This window comes from Ambystoma mexicanum, chromosome 2p (assembly GCF_040938575.1).
Source record: "Ambystoma mexicanum isolate Mex_15411 chromosome 2p, UKY_AmexF1_1, whole genome shotgun sequence".
Classification (NCBI taxonomy): domain Eukaryota; kingdom Metazoa; phylum Chordata; class Amphibia; order Caudata; family Ambystomatidae; genus Ambystoma; species Ambystoma mexicanum.
In genome coordinates, this window is record NC_090923.1 from 211779887 (window position 1) to 211798846 (window position 18960).

General features: G+C 49.5%; 1 protein-coding gene across 1 annotated transcript in view; it reads right to left on the bottom strand.

Moving 5' to 3' along the window:
- The window catches only part of GRM7 (glutamate metabotropic receptor 7), a 2427639-nt gene extending 2408970 nt beyond the window's left edge, over positions 1-18669 (bottom strand). The window contains exon 1 of the mRNA XM_069643494.1: positions 17014-18669. Within this exon, the coding sequence (XP_069499595.1) occupies positions 17014-17478 (465 nt within the window). The 5' untranslated portion in view covers positions 17479-18669. The remainder of the gene's footprint in view (positions 1-17013) is intronic.
- Between the last annotated feature and the right edge of the window lie 291 nt (positions 18670-18960).

Here is an 18960-nt window from a genome sequence, read left to right on the forward strand (position 1 = left end):
TCTCTAATGGCGCGGTTCCGTGGTCAGCCGTCAGTCAGAGGTCCTCCCCCGAGCCCAAGAGATTGCCACGGCACTTCGTGATGCCCTTCAAAAGCAGAGCATTGGGAATGGGGTCTCTGAAACCAGTCCTGGGCCCCGGACGTCTCCGCGATCTGTTCTTACCCAGGGCTCGTCATGTGTGTGTCCTACAGCCTCGTTCCTGCTCCAGAGCGAAGGCCATGCGCTGCAGGCAGGCGCCATCAGATATGGCAGATGTGCACCCCCTCCCCCAGACTCCGGTATTCATTTATTCCAAGGGGGATCAGCAGGGAGAGGGGAGAGGGGAGAGGGGTAGATTGATAATACGGCAGTGTCAACAGCTTTCTCTCCTCTCAGAGCTAGAACGAAGGGCTAGCAGCATCTTAAGCCCCGTGGCAGAAGGAGTTGAAAGGGGGTGGCATGGGGAGAGAGCCTGACAATCCAGCATGTGACAGAGACAACTGGAATTGGCCAGCCTGAATGAGGCCGAAACATGTCTTGGGATGCTTGTGGTCCCTACAGAAGGGTTGTGAGCAAGCAGTTTGGGTGGGACTGCCCCTTTTGGGGTGGGACTAAGTTCGGTTTGCATATGGTCTTTGGGGGTTACGCCCAGTGCAATGCCAGTGCCACAGGTTAAGATGAATTATACATCTTCCAGACATCCCCTCTTGTTTTGCAACAGCCTGAATGCTTATCAGTCAGAATTGGCCAGCATCCCACCCCCCCTCCCTCATGATAATTGCCCAGCGTGAACCGAAAAGTAGCTAGCTCAACCCTGGAACATCTATATCAAGTACCACTGCACATTAAAAAAAGGTATTTGGCAATACAAACTGGCCAGCAAGTATGCTGAGCCCTGAATATGGCCAACAAGGTTATTCACCAATGAAAACGACCCAGCAGGAGTGGTAAGGAGGAGAGATGTCCAACGTACAGCTTATTCAAAAGAACTGACAATTTAACTACCAGCAATGAAAATGACCTCATTAAACACATTAGTCATCATGAAGCTACCATCTCAATACAACAAAACTACTTTCATGACAGCTGCCACCAGAGACGTCATTTGGGGGTCACCAGTGGTTGCAACTGTGACACCTTAGCTCTCCCCTGCTACCCCCATGGTCTTCCTTGCTACCCCTAAAAGAAAAAGAATCTTTTTTTAAAAAAAAATATTTTTTAAAAGTAAACTCCTGGCCTGTGGCCAACACCATGTGGCTCTTGGTTTCTGGAGATGCTGGGCCTCATTACGACCCAGGCGGTAAATTACCGCCTGGGTCGTACCTTTACCACCATGGCGTAAACTACATTTACACCATGGTGGTTGGCGGACTTACCGCCCCATTCCGAGGTTGGCCCAAATCGCCATTTACCCTTCCCCATTCCCATTTTTACCCCATAGGGCTTAATGGGAGTGAGGAAGGCGTTAATTACGGCACCGTAAATTACGGTGGCGTAATTAACATCAAGGTCCCTTAGCGCCATGGATTTTAACACCTGCTAAAAGCAGGTGTTAAAACCTCCATGGCGCTAAGGGACCTCGGAATCAGGCGGTAAGGGTCGGCGCTGTTTACGCCGCCGTAAACCCCTTACCGCCTGAGTCGTAATGAGGCCCGCTGTCTTTCTTGTTCAGGCCTCTTTATAAAAAAAAACAGGGTGTTATACAAGTGTCACACTTTCCCCAGTGACCCTAAATGAGAAAGAATAAGAAAAACAAATAATGTGTCTTTCTGGTATTCTATACAGCAATTGCTAGACTCATGTTTTCAAAAGGGTTGCAGGCGCCTCTCTCCACAAAGAAAATGGCATGATAACTTTTTCTGTGTTTTTCCCATGTTGAGAGTTTGCAGCCATCACTTTTTGCTCACTTTACCTTTCACAGATGGACATACCATTTGCATATCAGTCTTTGTCAGGAAATATTTTGGACGGCCCAGCTACCCAGCAGGCTTCCTTTACAGCAAGCTTTGCTGAGCCGCACGGCCTCACACCGCAGTCTGTCATTTCGGCGCTGCAGGTCTTCAAGGGACCACAATCATTTGTCTGATTTTGCTATAGTACTCCAAGTATTCATTTACTACACTCCTTGAATGGATTTACCTATGATCAAATTGCAGATTGATGCGAATTTCAGCCCATTTTTTTGGGGGCCCTAATTCATAAATACAGGATCCCACCACACTGTTGGTTCAACTACATTTTTTACAACCAGGGTGCAGCTGTATGCTGTTCTTGACCCCGTGACTTGCTGTGTTGCGCTTGCCTGCCATGACATGGACTTTTGTCAAATCATTTTGTCCAAGGAATCCCCCCAGTACCATTGGGGTCTACCACTTTACATTCTGCCCAGAGGAAGGCGTTTTCAGATTTTGAAGGCCTACAGTTGGCCTGCCGAAACGTGATCAGGTCCTCGTTAGTTGGAACCCTCCTTTTTTTTTTGTTCCTCTTACTCAAAACATCCTGGACCTTTTCCGATATTAGTTTTGATATCTGTAAATGAAGAATTTTACGTAGGCAAACCTGTTAATTTACATTCATTGTCTGTTCTCTCACTATTTATTTACTGTGGAAAAACATTTTTTTTTGTTGTTGTTCCAGACTTGCAAACTGATTTCAAACTGATTCCACAGTTGCAACATACACATTTATTATTATAGACTTGAAAACTGATTCCACAGTTGCAACATACGCATTTATTATTATAGACTTGAAAACTGATTTCACAGTTGCAACATACGCATTTATTATTATAGACTTGAAAACTGATTCCACAGTTGCAACATACGCATGTATTATTATATATTCCAATTGTTCATTTTTATGTCTGTTTTCTCATTATTTATTTATTGTTGAAAAACATTTTATTTATTGTTTTCATGAATATTGTTGAATTCACTCTGTTAAGCACCATTGATTCTGTTTTCTCTCTAACCATTATATCTAATGAAATACAGTACTATTTTTCATTAATTAGTTTTTGGTGTTTTTTCTTTGCCCTCTTTTTATGATTGAGTTATGTTCCAAAGGATAATTTAATAAGGATATCTTTTGATATCATTTTTGAATAAGAATCAGCATTTAGCTTTCAATTCCTTATACAGCTTTTTTGGATTTCTTGTTTTCATTATATTAGTCCTACACCATAGATGTACCACTTTTCGGGGCAACCCACGTTTTATTCGCGTGATTGTAAACGGACATTGCGCCAAATCATATAAGGGCACTAAACGAGCCTGCACGCAGCCACTGCTGATTATCACACACTTACAATGTTATTTCACAAGCAGCAACAACCCTCCCGCCCAGTCTTGCAGGATAAGGCAGTGCGTGCAAACCAGTCACTAATGGCGCGGTTCTGTGGTCAGCTGTCAGAGGTCCTCCTCCGAGCCCAAGAGATTGCTACGGCTCTTCATGATGCCCTTCAAAAGCAGAGCATTGGGAATGGGGTCTCTGAAACCAGTCTCGGGTCGCACTGCAAACACGTTACCGTTCTGGGCTCCGGACGTCTCTGAGATCTGTTCTTACCCAGGGCTCGTCATGTTTGTGTCCTAGAGCCTCGTTCCTGCTCCAGAGCGAAGGCCATGCGCTTCAGGCAGGCGCCATCAGATATGGCAGATGTGCACCCCCTCCCCCAGACTACGGTATTCATTTATTCCAAGGGGGATCAGCAGGGAGAGGGGAGAGGGGTAGATTGATAATACGGCAGTGTCAACAGCTTTCTCTCCTCTCAGAGCTAGAACGAAGGGCTAGCAGCATCTTAAGCCCCGTGGCAGAAGGAGTTGAAAGGGGCTGGCATGGGGAGAGAGCCTTACAATCCAGCATGTGAAAGAGACAACTGGAATTGGCCAGCCTGAATGAGGCCGAAAAATGTCTTGGGATGCTTGTGGTCTCTGCAGAAGGGATGTGAGCAAGCATTTACGGTGGGACTGCCCCTTTTGGGTGGGACCAAGCCCGGTTTGCATATGGTCTTTGGGGGTTACGCCCAGTGCAATGCCAGTGCCACAGGTTAAGATGAATTATACATCTTCCAAACATCCCCTCTTGTTTTGCAACAGCCAGAATGCTTATCAGTCACAATTGGCCAGCAAGCCCCCCCCATCCCGCCACCCCCCAAGATAATTGACCTTTGTGAACCGTAAAGTAGCTAGCTGGCATTTCTGCTCAACCCTGGAACATCTATATCAAGTACCGCTGCACATTAAAGAAGGTATTTGGCAATAAAAACTGGCCAGCAAGTATGCTGATCCCTGAATATGGCCAACAAGGTTATTCACCAATGAAAACGACCCTGCAAGAGTGGTAAGAAGGAGAGATGTCCAACGTACAGCCTTATTCACAAGAACTGACAATTTTACCACCAGCAATGAAAACTACCCTATTTAACAAATTAGTCATCATAAAGCTACCATCTCAATACAAAAACTAACAAAACTACTGTCATGACAGCTGCCACCAGGGATGTCATTTGGAGGTCACCAAGGGTTGCAACCGTGACCCCTTAGCTCTCCCTTGCTCCCCCTGCGGCCTTCCTTGCTACCCGTAAAAGAAAAATAATCTTGTTTTTTAAAATTATTTTTTAAATGTAAACTCCTGGGCTGTGGCCAACACCATGTGACTCGTTGTTTCTGGAGATGCTGTCTTTCTTGTTCAGGCCTCTTCACAAAAAAAGCAGGGTGTTCCACAAGTGTAACACTTTCCCCAGTGACGCTAAATCGGAAAGAATAAGAAAAACAAATAATGTGTATTTCTGGAATTCTATACAGTAATTGCTAGACTCATGTTTTCAAAAAGGTAGCAGGCACTCCTCTCCAGAAAGAACATGGCATGATAACCTGTTCATTGATTTTTTTCTTCCCACTTTGAGATGAGAGTTTGCAGCACACGCTATTTGCTGACTGAACCATTCACAGATGGGAAATAGCCATTTGCATATCAGTCATTGTCCCGCCCAAATGGGCAGTCCAGCACCGAAATGATATGGCAATTCCTCTCTGAACAGAAGTACCAACAGCAACCCCATACACGTGTTTCAGCCTTGTTGGGCCTCATCGGTGAGGTGTAGCTGTGCCTCTCTGAGCACAGTGAGCAGGGAGTCCACGTCTGGGTTCCCCAGGTAACTCACGGTGACCAACCAAGTTCCTTGCAACATGTTTTCAAAAAGGTAGCAGGCACTCCACTCAAGAAAGAACATGGAATGATAACCTGTTCTGTGTTTATTTCATTAAAGGTTTATTTCAGATACACTTCAGGGGGATGAGTCACTGATTTAGTTGTTCTTCCACCTCAATTCAGCCTTACATCCTTCTGAGGTCGATAAATGAGTACCAACACAGGTTGGGTGATTATTGTATGTTTATTTGTTCTATATAACGTGCTTAAGAATAAGTGCTATATAATAACACATCATCATTTGGCCTTGGACGTCTGCTTGCATTCACATTCATCTGGAAATGTGAGCCTATAACACAGATATTAACAATAAATATGGTGATCCATTCTTGTATGAAATGCACATCACTTCATAGTAGTAATGTAACATATGTTTTGTAGTGTACTTAGGAACAAGGCCATATGAAGCCACTTCCTGTTTTGTCAAGGGTTGAAAGGTTGTGTTCCATTGCTTCCTGTGATGTCTCTTTAAGGTGGGGATCAAATGACATCACTTACTGTGCTATCCTGAGAGGTCAAGTGTTGATGTCACTTCCACTACTCTGGCATTTTGGTGAAATCACGTCCGTGGCTACCGTCTCATCATGACTACCATAACTACTGTTATGACAGCTACAATGACATCAGGACTAACCAGACCAGTCATCACAGCTACTGCCTCATCATGACTAAACGAACCACAGCTATGACAGCTCATCAAAGCTAACAAAACTACAGTCATGACAGCTTCCATCGAATCACGACTAACAAGACTACAGTCATGACAGCAACCATCTCATCATGATTGAGAAGACTACAGTTGTGATGGCTACCATCACATCAGGCCTACCCAAACCACAGTCATGACAGCCATGACAGCTCATCAAAGCTAACAAAACTACAGTCATGACAGCTTCCGTCGCATCACGACTAACAAGAATACAGTCATGACAGCTACCATCTCATCATGATTGAGAAGGCTACAGTTGTGATGGCTGCCATCACATCAGGACTACCCAAACCACAGTCATGACAGCTCATCAAAGCTAAGAAAACTACAGTCATGACAGCTTCCATCGCATCACGACTAACAAAAATACAGTTATGACAGCTACCGTCTCATCATGACTACCATAACTACTGTTATGACAGCTACAATGACATCAGGACTAACCAGACCAGTCATCACAGCTACTGCCTCATCATGACTAATCGAACCACAGCTATGACAGCTCATCAAAGCTAACAAAACTACAGTCATGACAGCTTCCATCGCATCACGACTAACAAGACTACAGTCATGACAGCTACCATCTCATCATGATTAAGAAGACTACAGTTGTGATTGCTACCATCACATCAGGACTACTCAAACCACAGTCATGACAGCTCATCAAAGCAAACAAAACTACAGTCATGACAGCTTCCATCGCATCACGACTAACAAGACTACAGTCATGACAGCTACCATCTCATCATGATTGAAAAGACTACAGTTGTGATGGCTACCATCACATCAGGCCTACCCAAACCACAGTCATGACAGCTCATCAAAGCTAACAAAACTACAGTCATGACAGCTTCCGTCGCATTACGACTAACAAGAATACAGTCATGACAGCTACCATCTCATCATGATTGAGAAGACTACAGTTGTGATGGGTGCCATCACATCAGGACTACCCAAACCACAGTCATGACAGCTCATCCATCAAAGCTAACAAAACTACAGTCATGACAGCTTCCATCGCATCATGACTAACAAGACTACAGTCATGACAGCTACCATCTCATCATGATTGAGAAGACTACAGTTGTGATGGCTACCATCACATCAGGACTACCCAAACCACAGTCATGACAGCTCATCAAAGTTAACAAAACTACAGTCATGACAGCTTCCATCGCATCACGACTAACAAGAATACAGTTATGACAGCTACCATCTCATCATTATTGAGAAGACTACAGTTGTGATGGCTACCATCACCTCAGGACTACCCAAACCACAATCATGACAGCTCATCAAAGCTAACAAAACTACAGTCATGACAGCTTCCGTTGCATCACGACTAACAAGACTACAGTCATGACAGCTACCATCTCATCATGATTGAGAAGACTACAGTTGTGATGGCCACCATCGCATCAGGACTACCCAAACCACAGTCATGACAGCTCATCATAGCTAACAAAACTACAGTCATGACAGCTTCCATCGCATCACGACTAACAAGAATACAGTCATGACAGCTACCATCTCATCATGATTGAGAAGACTACAGTTGTGATGGCTACCATCACCACAGTCATGACAGCTCATCAAAGCCAACAAAACTACAGTCATGACAGCTTCCATCACATCACGACTGACAAGAATACAGTCATGACAGCTACCATCTCATCATGATTAAGAATACTACAGTTGTGATGGCTACCATCACATCAGGACTACCCAAACCACAGTCATGGCAGCTCATCAAAGCTAACAAAACTAGTCATGACAGCTTCCATCGCATCACGACTAACAAGAATACAGTCATGACAGCTACCATCTCATCATGATTGAGAAGACTACAGTTGTGATGGCTACCATCACCACAGTCATGACAGCTCATCAAAGCCAACAAAACTACAGTCATGACAGCTTCCATCACATCACGACTGACAAGAATACAGTCATGACAGCTACCATCTCATCATGATTAAGAATACTACAGTTGTGATGGCTACCATCACATCAGGACTACCCAAACCACAGTCATGGCAGCTCATCAAAGCTAACAAAACTAGTCATGACAGCTTCCATCGCATCACGACTAACAAGAATACAGTCATGACAGCTACCATCTCATCATGATTGAGAAGACTACAGTTGTGATGGCTACCATCACATCAGGACTACCCAAACCACAGTCATGACAGCTCATCAAAGCTAACAAAACTACAGTCATGACAGCTTCCATCGCATCACGACTAACAAGAATACAGTCATGACAGCTACCATCTCATCATGATTAAGAAGACTACAGTTGTGGTGGCTACCATCACATCAGGGCTACCCAAATCACAGTCATGACAACTCATCAAAGCTAACAAAACTACAGTCATGACAGCTTCCATCACATCACGACTATCAAGAATACAGTCATGACAGCTACCATCTCATCATGATTGAGAAGACTACAGTTGTGATGGCTACCATCACCTCGGGACTACCCAAACCACAATCATGACAGCTCATCAAAGCTAACAAAACTACAGTCATGACAGCTTCCGTTGCATCACGACTAACAAGACTACAGTCATGACATCTACCATCTCATCATGATTGAGAAGACTACAGTTGTGATGGCCACCATCACATCAGGACTACCCAAACCACAGTCATGACAGCTCATCACAGCTAACAAAACTACAGTCATGACAGCTTCCATCGCATCACGACTAACAAGAATACAGTCATGACAGCTACCATCTCATCATGATTGAGAAGACTACAGTTGTGATGGCTACCATCACCGCAGGACTACCCAAACCACAGCCATGACAGAAACCATCTCTAAGAAACAATCCACCCCACAGTCATGCCGACTGGCATCTTATCATGCCTAACAAAAGCACATGCATGATGGCTAACATCTTCTGGTGACTAACTAAACCATTCATGACAGCTGACACCTCAATGTCCGGAAGAACTAAGTTAGAGTTATGACAGCTACCACGTCTAACAAAACCACAGTTGTGATGGCTACCAGTTCCTCATAACAAACCAAACCACATTAAAGAGAAGTACCATATTGTCACGACTAATCAAACGACAATCATGAAGGCTGCCACCTCATCATGACCAACCGAGGCACAGACCTAAAGTCTGCCATCTCCTCACAGCAAACCAAACCACAGTTGTCATGGCTGCCATTTCCTCATAAGTAGCCAAACCACATTAAAGATAAATGCCATCTCGTCACGACTAACCAAACCACAATCATGAAGGCTGCCACCTCATCATGACCAACCGAAGCCCAGTCATGAAGACTGTGCCGCATGATGGCCAAGCGAACCACAGCTTCATATCTGTCATCTCCTCACAGCTAACCAAACAACTGCCATAATATCTGCCACCGCGGAAAGACCAGCCCAACCACAGTCATTATTTTCTTTTTTTATGTCAAAACTGGTTATTTAGGCCTCCTACATCTCTTGTCAGAAGACTCCAGACTGTGCAGAACTCCATGACCAAGCTCCACTTGAAAGCTCCAAGAAGAGATCACACCCCCACCCCCACCGCTTTAACATGTTCATTGTGAGACCCTCTGCGTGTCCCAAGAGCCCACTTGCTGTACTAGAATCTCTTATTTGTTCAACATGTTTCATAAATATATTTCCTGCGTTAATGTCCGCACCTACTATGCTTTATATGTTTCACTACCTTCCTTCCATAAAACAAGCAGCCAGGTGTTTTTCAGTTTTACTCCTTACACTAGGGGGCTCTTTCCCGGGAGGCATTCGCTCCATTAGTCACCAAAGTCCATCCACTTTCGAATGTTTTCAATCTGTACCCTACACGGTTTTAATGCCGTAAATACGAAGAGTGATTGATCAGTCTAAAAGAATATATTAACATAAAGACATATGGATATCAGTGGCAACAGTCTATCGTGTATTAGTATCGAAAGCTCTTTATCATGTGGCCCCATCCGTGGGAACTGCCCATCATATTTACACATCACTGACCACTCTCTCGAGCTGAAAGGACCAGGGAACCGATGCTTGGCTAGCACGTATAACCAACGGTGATTGGTTGGCAATTACGTTTCATAGGCAATATTTCCTGTTCAACAACTGTGGTCAGCACTGAGAGCTTCCAGAACATGAACTCAAACACTACACATCATGCACTCGCGGCAGCGAGGGCTGTCTCGGATTTGCACTGAGCCCTGGCACCTGCCCTGTAAGTATGCTGTCCAAAAAGAGGTCCGTGTATCGGTGTGCATTGAGCCCCAACACCTACCCTGCAGGTATGCTGTCCCATGAGACATGTCTCGAATATGCACTGAGCCCAGGCACCTACCCTGCAGGTATGCTGTCCCATGAGACATGTCTCGAATGTGCACTGAGCCCAGACACCTACCTTACAGGTATGATGTCCCATGAGATATGTCTCGCATGTGCACTGAGCCCTGACACCTACCCTGCCGGTATGCTGTCCCATGAGAGATGTCTCGAATGTTCACTGAGCCCTGACACCTACCTTGCAGGTATGCTGTCCCATGAGAGATGTCTTGAATGTGCACTGAGCCCTGACACCTACCTTGCAGACATGCAGACGAGGGTGAGCTGTCTAGGTTGTGCAATGACTATAACACATGCCCTGCAGGTGTGCCGTCTAACGAGAGCTTCCTCGGATGTGCACTGAGCCTTGACACCTGCCCTGCAGGCATGTAGTCTAATCTGAGCTCTCTCGGGTGTGCACTGAGCCCTGACACCTGCCTTGCATGTATGCTGTTCAATCCGAGCTGTCTCGGATGTCCACTGAGCCCTGACATCTGCCCTGCAGGCATGCTGTCCCATGAGACAAGTCTCGAATGTGCACTGAGCCCAGACACCTACCACGCAGGTGTGCTCTGCTATGAGACGTCTCGAATGTGCACTGAGCCCTGACACCTACCCTGCACACATGCGGACGAGGTTGAGATGTACACGTTGTGCAGCGATCCCTAGCACATGGCCTGCAGGTGTGCTGTCTAATGGGAGCTGTCTCGGGTGTGCACTGAGCCCTGACACCTACCCTGCCCACATGCTGACGAGGGTGAAATGTCTCGGATGTGTACTGATCCATAACACCTGCCTCGGATGTGCACTGAGCCCAGATACCTACCCTGCAGGCATGCTGCACAGTGAGTGATTTCTCGGCTGTGTGCCGAGCCTCGACACCTGCCCTGCGTTTATGCTGTCCAGTGTGAGATGTCTCGGCTGTGCACTGAGCCCAGATACCTACCCTGCAGGTATGCTGCACAGTGAGAGCTGCCTCGGCTGTGTACCCAGCCTTGACACCCGTCCTGCAGGAATGCTGTCTAATGTGAGCTGTCTCGGATCTGCACTGAGCCCTGCACACATGCGGACGAGGGGGAGACGTCTAGGCTGTGCAATGATCCATAACGGATGCCATGCAGCTGTGCTATCTAAGCAGGGCTCTATCGGGTGTGCATTTACCCTAACAGCTAGTCTGCAGGTACACAGCCCAATGCGATCTTTCTAGGCTGTGCATTGAACCCTATTTCTACCCTGCATGTCTGCAGAAGAATACGAGCACGCCTGGGCGTGCATTGAACCCTAACAGGTAGCCTGCATTAATGCAGACCCCCGAGAGCTATTCGAGGTGGCCTTTTAGCCCCAGCAGCGGGCCTGTAAATACGCCGTCCGGGGTGAACTGTCCGAAGTGTGCACTGCAGCTAAGGGGAGCAACGGTCGCTGTTCGGCAAATGCACGGACAGGTAACGGCAATCCTGCAGGAGTGCCCGTATTCAGACCAATGAGAGTCGCTTAGACACACGATCCACCATTAGCAGACACGCAAGGGTCTTAAGCCTCGAGACCCGAGGAGCAGGTGCCATCAGAAGTGCCCACGTGACTGCCAGCTCGTGGCGTTGATGATGCAGAGCCGCTGTCTCTCATTACAGTGTATGTCGGCATCGCAGACCAGCAGACATCCACAGCGCTGGGAGCTGTGGTGGTCAGACACGCCATCCTCAGCACCAGGCAGTGTCTGGCGCGAATGCGCCAGGCTGGGCGCTGCCCCTCCCATGTGCTGCCAAGCTTTAGACCTGGCCTGCCCTTAATGTCAGTATCGGGATCTGTGTGCTTTTAGCAGTTGTGGTACAGCAGTAGGGTCGTCCGAGCTAGAAGCTCTCCGGCGTCCAGCTCGTGCATCCGAAATGTGCAGCACACGGGCTGTCTGGTACGCGATCAGTGCGAGGGATGCTTCCCAGTCGATCGCCCTAGGGAATGATCAGTGCCGGGCCTGCTGGGGTCTGGCGGGCACACAGACCATTGAAATGCCCGTCATGTGATTAGTGATGGGGGAAGTGCAGTGTACACGGACATCTCCAGTGACAGCACTAGGGGATGTCTGGTATTGGACGGCACACGGCGAGACATGGGATGTGGCCAGCGTGCAATACAGGAGCTGTCTGTCATATAGGTGCTAGGAGATGTACACTATAGAGCGCTATGAGATGTCTGGTATATATGTGTGATGGAAGTGTGATGGTATACGACGGGGTTAGGCGCTGGGAGCATTTCGGAAATACTCAGTGATGGGAGCTGCCCAGCGCTTACAGGCGAGGGACTGTCTGTCGTACGGTCGGAGATGGGAACGACGAAGTGTACAGAGGCGTGTACCCAGTGTGCCATCACTGGTGTGAGCGCTGGGGTTATAGATCGGTGATGGGAGCTGTCCAGCGTATACTGCTAGGCGGTGTCCACGTCTCAGTGCTGTGTTTGGTCTGGTATACGATGGGTGATGGGAGCTGTCCAGCGTACGGTTAGGTGGTGACCAGCTCTCAATGCTATAGTGTCTGGTATACGATGGGTGATGGGAGATGTCCAGCGTATACTGCTAGGCGGTGTCCACCTCGCAGTGCTGTGTTGTGTCTGGGAAACGATCGGTGATGGTAGCTGTCCAGAGAACAGGCCTAGGCGGTACCGGTACATGCACTGAGCTGTCCAGTGGTCGGGGCTAGAGGGCGTGCTCTATGCTAGTAGTGGTGTGAGCTGTCCCGTGGGTAGTGCACTGCGTTGTCTGTGAGCTGTCCTGTGGTTAGTACACTGCGTTGTCTGTGAGCTGTCCTGTGGTTAGTGCACTGCGTTGTCTGTGAGCTGTCCCGTGGTTAGTGCACTGCGTTGTCTGTGAGCTGTCCCGTGGATAGTGCACTGCGTTGTCTGTGAGCTGTCCTGTGGTTAGTGCACTGCGTTGTCTGTGAGCTGTCCCGTGGTTAGCCTAGTGAGTTGTCTGTGAGCTGTCCTGCGGTTAGTGCACCGCGTTGTCTGTGAGCTGTCCCGTGGATAGCGTAGTGAGTTGTCTGTGAGCTGTCCTGTGGTTAGTGCACTGCGTTGCCTGTGAGCTGTCCCGTGGTTAGTGCACTGCGTTGTCTGTGAGCTGTCCCGTGGATAGTGCACTGCGTTGTCTGTGAGCTGTCCTGTGGTTAGTGCACTGTGTTGTCTGTGAGCTGTCCCGTGGATAGTGCACTGCATTGTCTGTGAGCTGTCCTGTGGTTAGTGCACTGCGTTGTCTGTGAGCTGTCCCGTGGTTAGCGTAGTGAGTTGTCTGTGAGCTGTCCTGTGGTTAGTGCACTGTGTTGTCTGTGAGCTATCCTGTGGTTAGTGCACTGCGTTGTCTGTGAGCTGTCCCGTGGATAGTGCACTGCATTGTCTGTGAGCTGTCCTGTGGTTAGTGCACTGCGTTGTCTGTGAGCTGTCCCGTGGTTAGCGTAGTGAGTTGTCTGTGAGCTGTCCTGTGGTTAGTGCACTGTGTTGTCTGTGAGCTATCCTGTGGTTAGTGCACTGCGTTGTCTGTGAGCTGTCCCGTGGTTAGTGCACTGTGTTGTCTTTGAGCTGTCCTGTGGTTAGTGCACTACGTTGTCTGTGAGCTGTCCTGTGGTTAGTGCACCGTGTTGTCTGTGAGCTGTCCCGTGGTCAGTGCACTGTGTTGTCTGTGAGCTGTCCTCTGGTTAGTGTAGTGAGTTGTCTGTGACAGATGGATCAGCACCGGGAGCTGTCCAGCGCTGGGCGTCAGGAGGTGCTTGTTGCACCCACTGGCTAACAGCATGAGCCCTCCAGTGTCCACTGCAGAGTTCCATGCAGTGGTCAGCGCCGGCAGCTATGTTATGTTATGTTATGTTATGTTATGTTATGTTATGTTATGTTATGTTAAAGGGTATTTATGCCTGGTATGTAATTGCTGACTAGAGCTCTCCTGTACACTTTGGAGTGCTGGGAGCTCTTCGGCGTAGAGGAATACGGCATGTCTGGTATATCCAGCGAAAAGTACTGGGCGAAAAGTACTGGGCGGTGCCTGGTATGCAACCGGTGATGGAAGTTCTCTCTTATCCAATCAGCAATGAGAGATGTGTAAGGTACAGCATTATGCCTGTGGTATGCAACCAGTGAAGGGAGCTGCCCGATGCAGCGCCCTAGGACGCGTCTGTTGTGTGGGCTCTGTGAGCAGAGAGCTGCACATGGTCAGCATAAGAACCCCCTAGTGCTCAGTGCAGTGAACAATGCGCCGAGAGCGAGCCTCCGTGCCTATTCAGCACTAGGCGCTGTCCAGAGCACGCTGAACAGTGGCAGCATTCTAAGGAGCATCCCAATGAATACGGGCTTTGGGAGCTGTCAAGAGCCCACCCTGTGTACTGTTGAAAGTAATGTGTGTTACCTGTGTGCTGCCACTATATTCCCAGAGACTATTTCTAGTGCAGGGAACTGGCAGGTGAGCGCTGGCCGATGCCCACACCGTGCCCTCTCACTGTCCATCGGCAATATTGCCAGCCAGGGCAACGCTGCGACCTGCCTCTGCCCCCTGGAGGCTTGGGGTTCTTATTAACAGATCTGAGGTCTGGCCCCTCCTATGAAATGGCCGAATTGCCACGTCTGCTCCGTGCAGCGAACTGTCTAACGCCCGTCAAGAACGCAGGGAGCTGTCCAAGGTCCCATAGCTAAGGCACGTACAGCCTGCATCATGAACATACGCAGCTGCCCGCAGTCAGTCCTGGGAGTTGGCCCGTGTAACCTAGTCTGAATGGCCAGCACAGTAGGACACACATCTGCACACTCCCGCCCGCATGCCGCAGGCTTGGTACCTCGGAGCTGGCCCTGCATATGACTGCACCGAGCCCTGCTAGCCAAGCACCCGCTCCGTGTATGCGAGAATTACTCTGCATAAACCTCCCCTTCGCAAGCATAGCGGCGCCGTGCTTTTATGAGCCGGGCGCAGCCTCCAGGACCCCCTAATCCGCCGCTCTGCGTCTAGCACGCACCCCGCGCCTCCCCCATCCCGAGCGAGTTGCATAACTCAGCGCTCGTGGCATGGTGTGGTGTTCATCAAGTGGTCCCCGTGGAGCCGTGAATTCCCGAACGACGGAGCGTGCATGCCTTAACGGGGTTAAAGCATGCATTTCCGCGCGCTCACATTGCATGAGAGCTCGGTTCATTATGGCGATATTGCTGCCTTCCCAACTAAAACATAGCCATCTCGGTGACGCTCCCCCGGATTAGACTCTGCAAAGAAAGGCTCCAGGGGAGACGCATTATTGTGTCCCCGTAAATGGTTAATATTTAATGCGGGGGAACGCACCCCTGCGCCGCCCCGTGCCTTTACAGGCATGTTTTGAGGGCCATATTTCACTCCAATGCAAAGCCATTTAAATCATTGCCTTGTTTTTCGCAGATTGCTTCTTGTAAATGGGGACATAAATCGCCAAAGCGTCACGGGTTGAGAGCTCGTGGGGGATGAATGGGGAGGCAGGCAAGATGTGGAGTGAAGGAGGGGGTGGCACAGAACGAGGGAATCAATGTGTTGAAGCCACGGCACAGTGGAGAAAGGGCAAGCACGGAGTGGGGTCAATTGCCTAGTAAGGCGGGGTGAAAGGAATGCCCCCAGACTTCACGCCGGTGCGGGAAAGAGGCGGCGGGGGGGGGGTCAGAAAGATCTGCATGGGACGCACGCAGTATTTTGAGGCGATAACGGGGAGAAAGGGGCATGCGACCCCATGACACGCCAGCCCGCAGCCCCTTTTAAAAAGAGCAGGAATTCGGCCGTCATTCACCATTTAGACTCCAGGTGCCGTCTGCTTTTGAGGGAGAGCAAGCAAGGGCTGGTGCGTGCAGGGGCTGTCGGTATACTGTCTAGGGGTGTGTGAGGTGGTAGGGGTCGCTTAGAAGCCAACCCCGTCAGCCTCCGCAAGTGGTTTTGGAACCCATGGCACCCCCTGAGCTGGGGTGACAGCTTTGGTGGTGGGCCGGAGGAAGCAGCAGAGGGATGAATGCGAAGAGAGAGACTGGGGGCACTGCTGCGGGGAAGCCTGTGCCCCTCGTTGCGGTGTCCCGTTCACTGGCAACACGGGGGAAGAGGGGGGGGGCGGGGCAGCAGCACGCCAAGGAGGAACCAGGCGCGCGAGGGATGGCGATGTGCCAGGGACCAGAATTTGCATGAGAATCAACGAGCCCATTGGCAAAACCTGCCAAGATAACAATTCACCAGAAGAGCACAACGCTGGCATGTGTTTCCAACGGCAGTGTGGCCTCTTCCATGGCAAGCCCTGCTCTCACACAGGAGACGAGCGGACGCCTGCAATATTCTTCCCGGGAAGAGGACGGCAATGGGGGAAGACCGACACCCGGTGTATTCTGGAAGCCCTCGAAATGCCTGTCTGAACCCCCCCCCCCGGGATTTCCTAGCAAGGGAATAGCGTGGACTTGTGTGTATGTGTGTGGGGGGGGTCTAACCCATATTCCTATCGCAGAAAAAAGAACTCTTGCAGCGCACTGCACCTTAAAAGTAAAGGGATTGGAGATGGATAAGAGGAATGGGTTCATGTCGGGGTCTGAAGGTGAGGGGTGGCATGCCAAATTCACTAGTGGGCAGAGTAGTCTCGCTGGTGCTCAGTCAATCCACTACTCGTGTACAAGGCTTCCTGCGCTGCAGAGTGGAGGCAGTGACCACGAACAGTTCTATAGGGGTTATATTATTAGTGAAAGCAAAGACGGGAGGCACTGTTCCGAGGGTGTTAAACATGAACCACCATTAAGGCCTTTTCGGAGATCAAATATCTCGAAAGAACACCCTACCTGAAAGAGTCGTAGAATGTTGGCCACCATGATGGAGACAGAGCTCCCCGAGGCCCCGATGACACCCAAAACCCTTTCCGGGCGCACAAACACAGGGGGTTCTCCACTGGTGCAACGTACATCCGAGGTGTCCTTCTGGATCAGTGCTTGCACGAAGGTGAGTGACTGCTCCAGGGCGTGTGTGTCCCGCGAGCATGTGTCAAGCACGCGTGCCCCCAGGGTCACGTTGGGCAGCAGGTCCGGGTCTGCGTTGATCTGATCCAGGGCATAAAGCATGGCCTCCAGGCGCTGCACACCTGCCTCACGCTTGATGTCCCCACAGGGTAAGCCCAGGGCCCCACGCCCATGTACAGGGAAGAGCCCACCAAGTGTGATGTCACCCTCCAGGCGAATTGAGTGCGGTGCATACAGCTCCTGGGATCTTGCACCGGCCAGCAGGGGGAGTAGGACCAGCAGGGGTACCATGGCCAGCACACTCCTTTGGGCTTCAATGGCACCTGCCCCAGACACAGCAGGTCCCTGCCCCTGCACCTTACCAAATCCGTCCTGAAGCCTCTCACACCGTATTCCACCAGAGCACAACTTTTTAAAACAGCTATTTGCCGGTTCAGAACTTCAACAAGGACATGTCAAAGTACACAACTTCACCAATCACTTCATATAATTCAAGATTTAACTACGCGTATGTCAGGGTTCAAGGCTCCACCAATGGCATGTGTTTCGAGATCAACCAGCGACTGATTTTAGAGTTCAGTGTTTCATCTGCATATATCTCGAAGGGTTCCACCAATTGTTTTCCACACATCAAACTTCCATCAATATTTTTCAAAGGCTCCTGGTTCCACGAATAGCTTTGAAGTAGGTCCACCATGGAATGTTCTGGGTGTAAGTATCCATCAGTGTTTCTCAACTATTCATGCTTCTACTAATGCCTTTTGAGGGTTACAATATCCACATAAGATTTTTAAGTCGATCAGAGATCCAAAGATTTTTTTTTAATTTTGTTTTATTCCATAGTGTCCTACTCAATAAATGTCTGACGTTTTATCAATCCACTAATGTTTGATCAGACAAATAGTCCATTGGTTTTATGTCAAGGTGATCTGCTCTTCCCGCAGTAGTTCCAAAGGTGTACCAATGGACGTGTTCAGGGAACTCCAAAGCACACAACTCCAACGGATTCTTGTGGTCCACTACTCCATTGATAGAATAGGTGTCAAGGGTTCCCCTATGGGCCGTTGGTGGTCAAAGGTCCACTAGTTTAATGTCTTCTTGGATTGGTGTTACATGTAATTGTCAAGGGACAATTATAGAGCAAATATTTCAGGATTCCAGAAAGTTCTTACCATGGCCATAGTTCAACTTTACAAGACCCTCCCCCAGCACGGAAGCTCCTCCCATAGGTCTCAGATGCCCCACCTTTCTTCACAAGCTCCTCCCCTTTGCGCGTTGACACCTTGCGTACACCTCGCCGCCCCCCCCCCTCGCAGATTCCTTTCGGGGTCCTGACACACGCCCCCCCGAGCTGGACTCTAGCTCTTCCTCGAGTCACGGGACGCTGTACGGGGCTGCAGCCTGCTCGCCCACCTGTCTCTCCCGCCCGTGCTTCGCTCCCTCTGAGACTTGGCGCTGACTAAAAGCGAGCCGCGCATCCGTCCATGCTTTATATAGACACGCCCCCCCGGCGGACACGCCCCCCGGGCCTGACGTGGTCGTGAGGCTGCCTGAGAAGTGAGGTCACAGCGGGGGATCGGGGGTTGCCTCCAGGGGGATAGTTGCTGGAGGGGGCCGAGCTGGTGGGTGGCTGAGATAGGATGGAGGAGGGAAGAGGGGGGGCAGAGGGCAGTGACGGGGGCGGGAAGAGGCGTGAATGGAGGGGGGCGTTTTAAGAGGGAGGGGAAGAGGGCGAGGGAGGGGTGTGATGTGAACAGAGTCAGGCGGACGCGG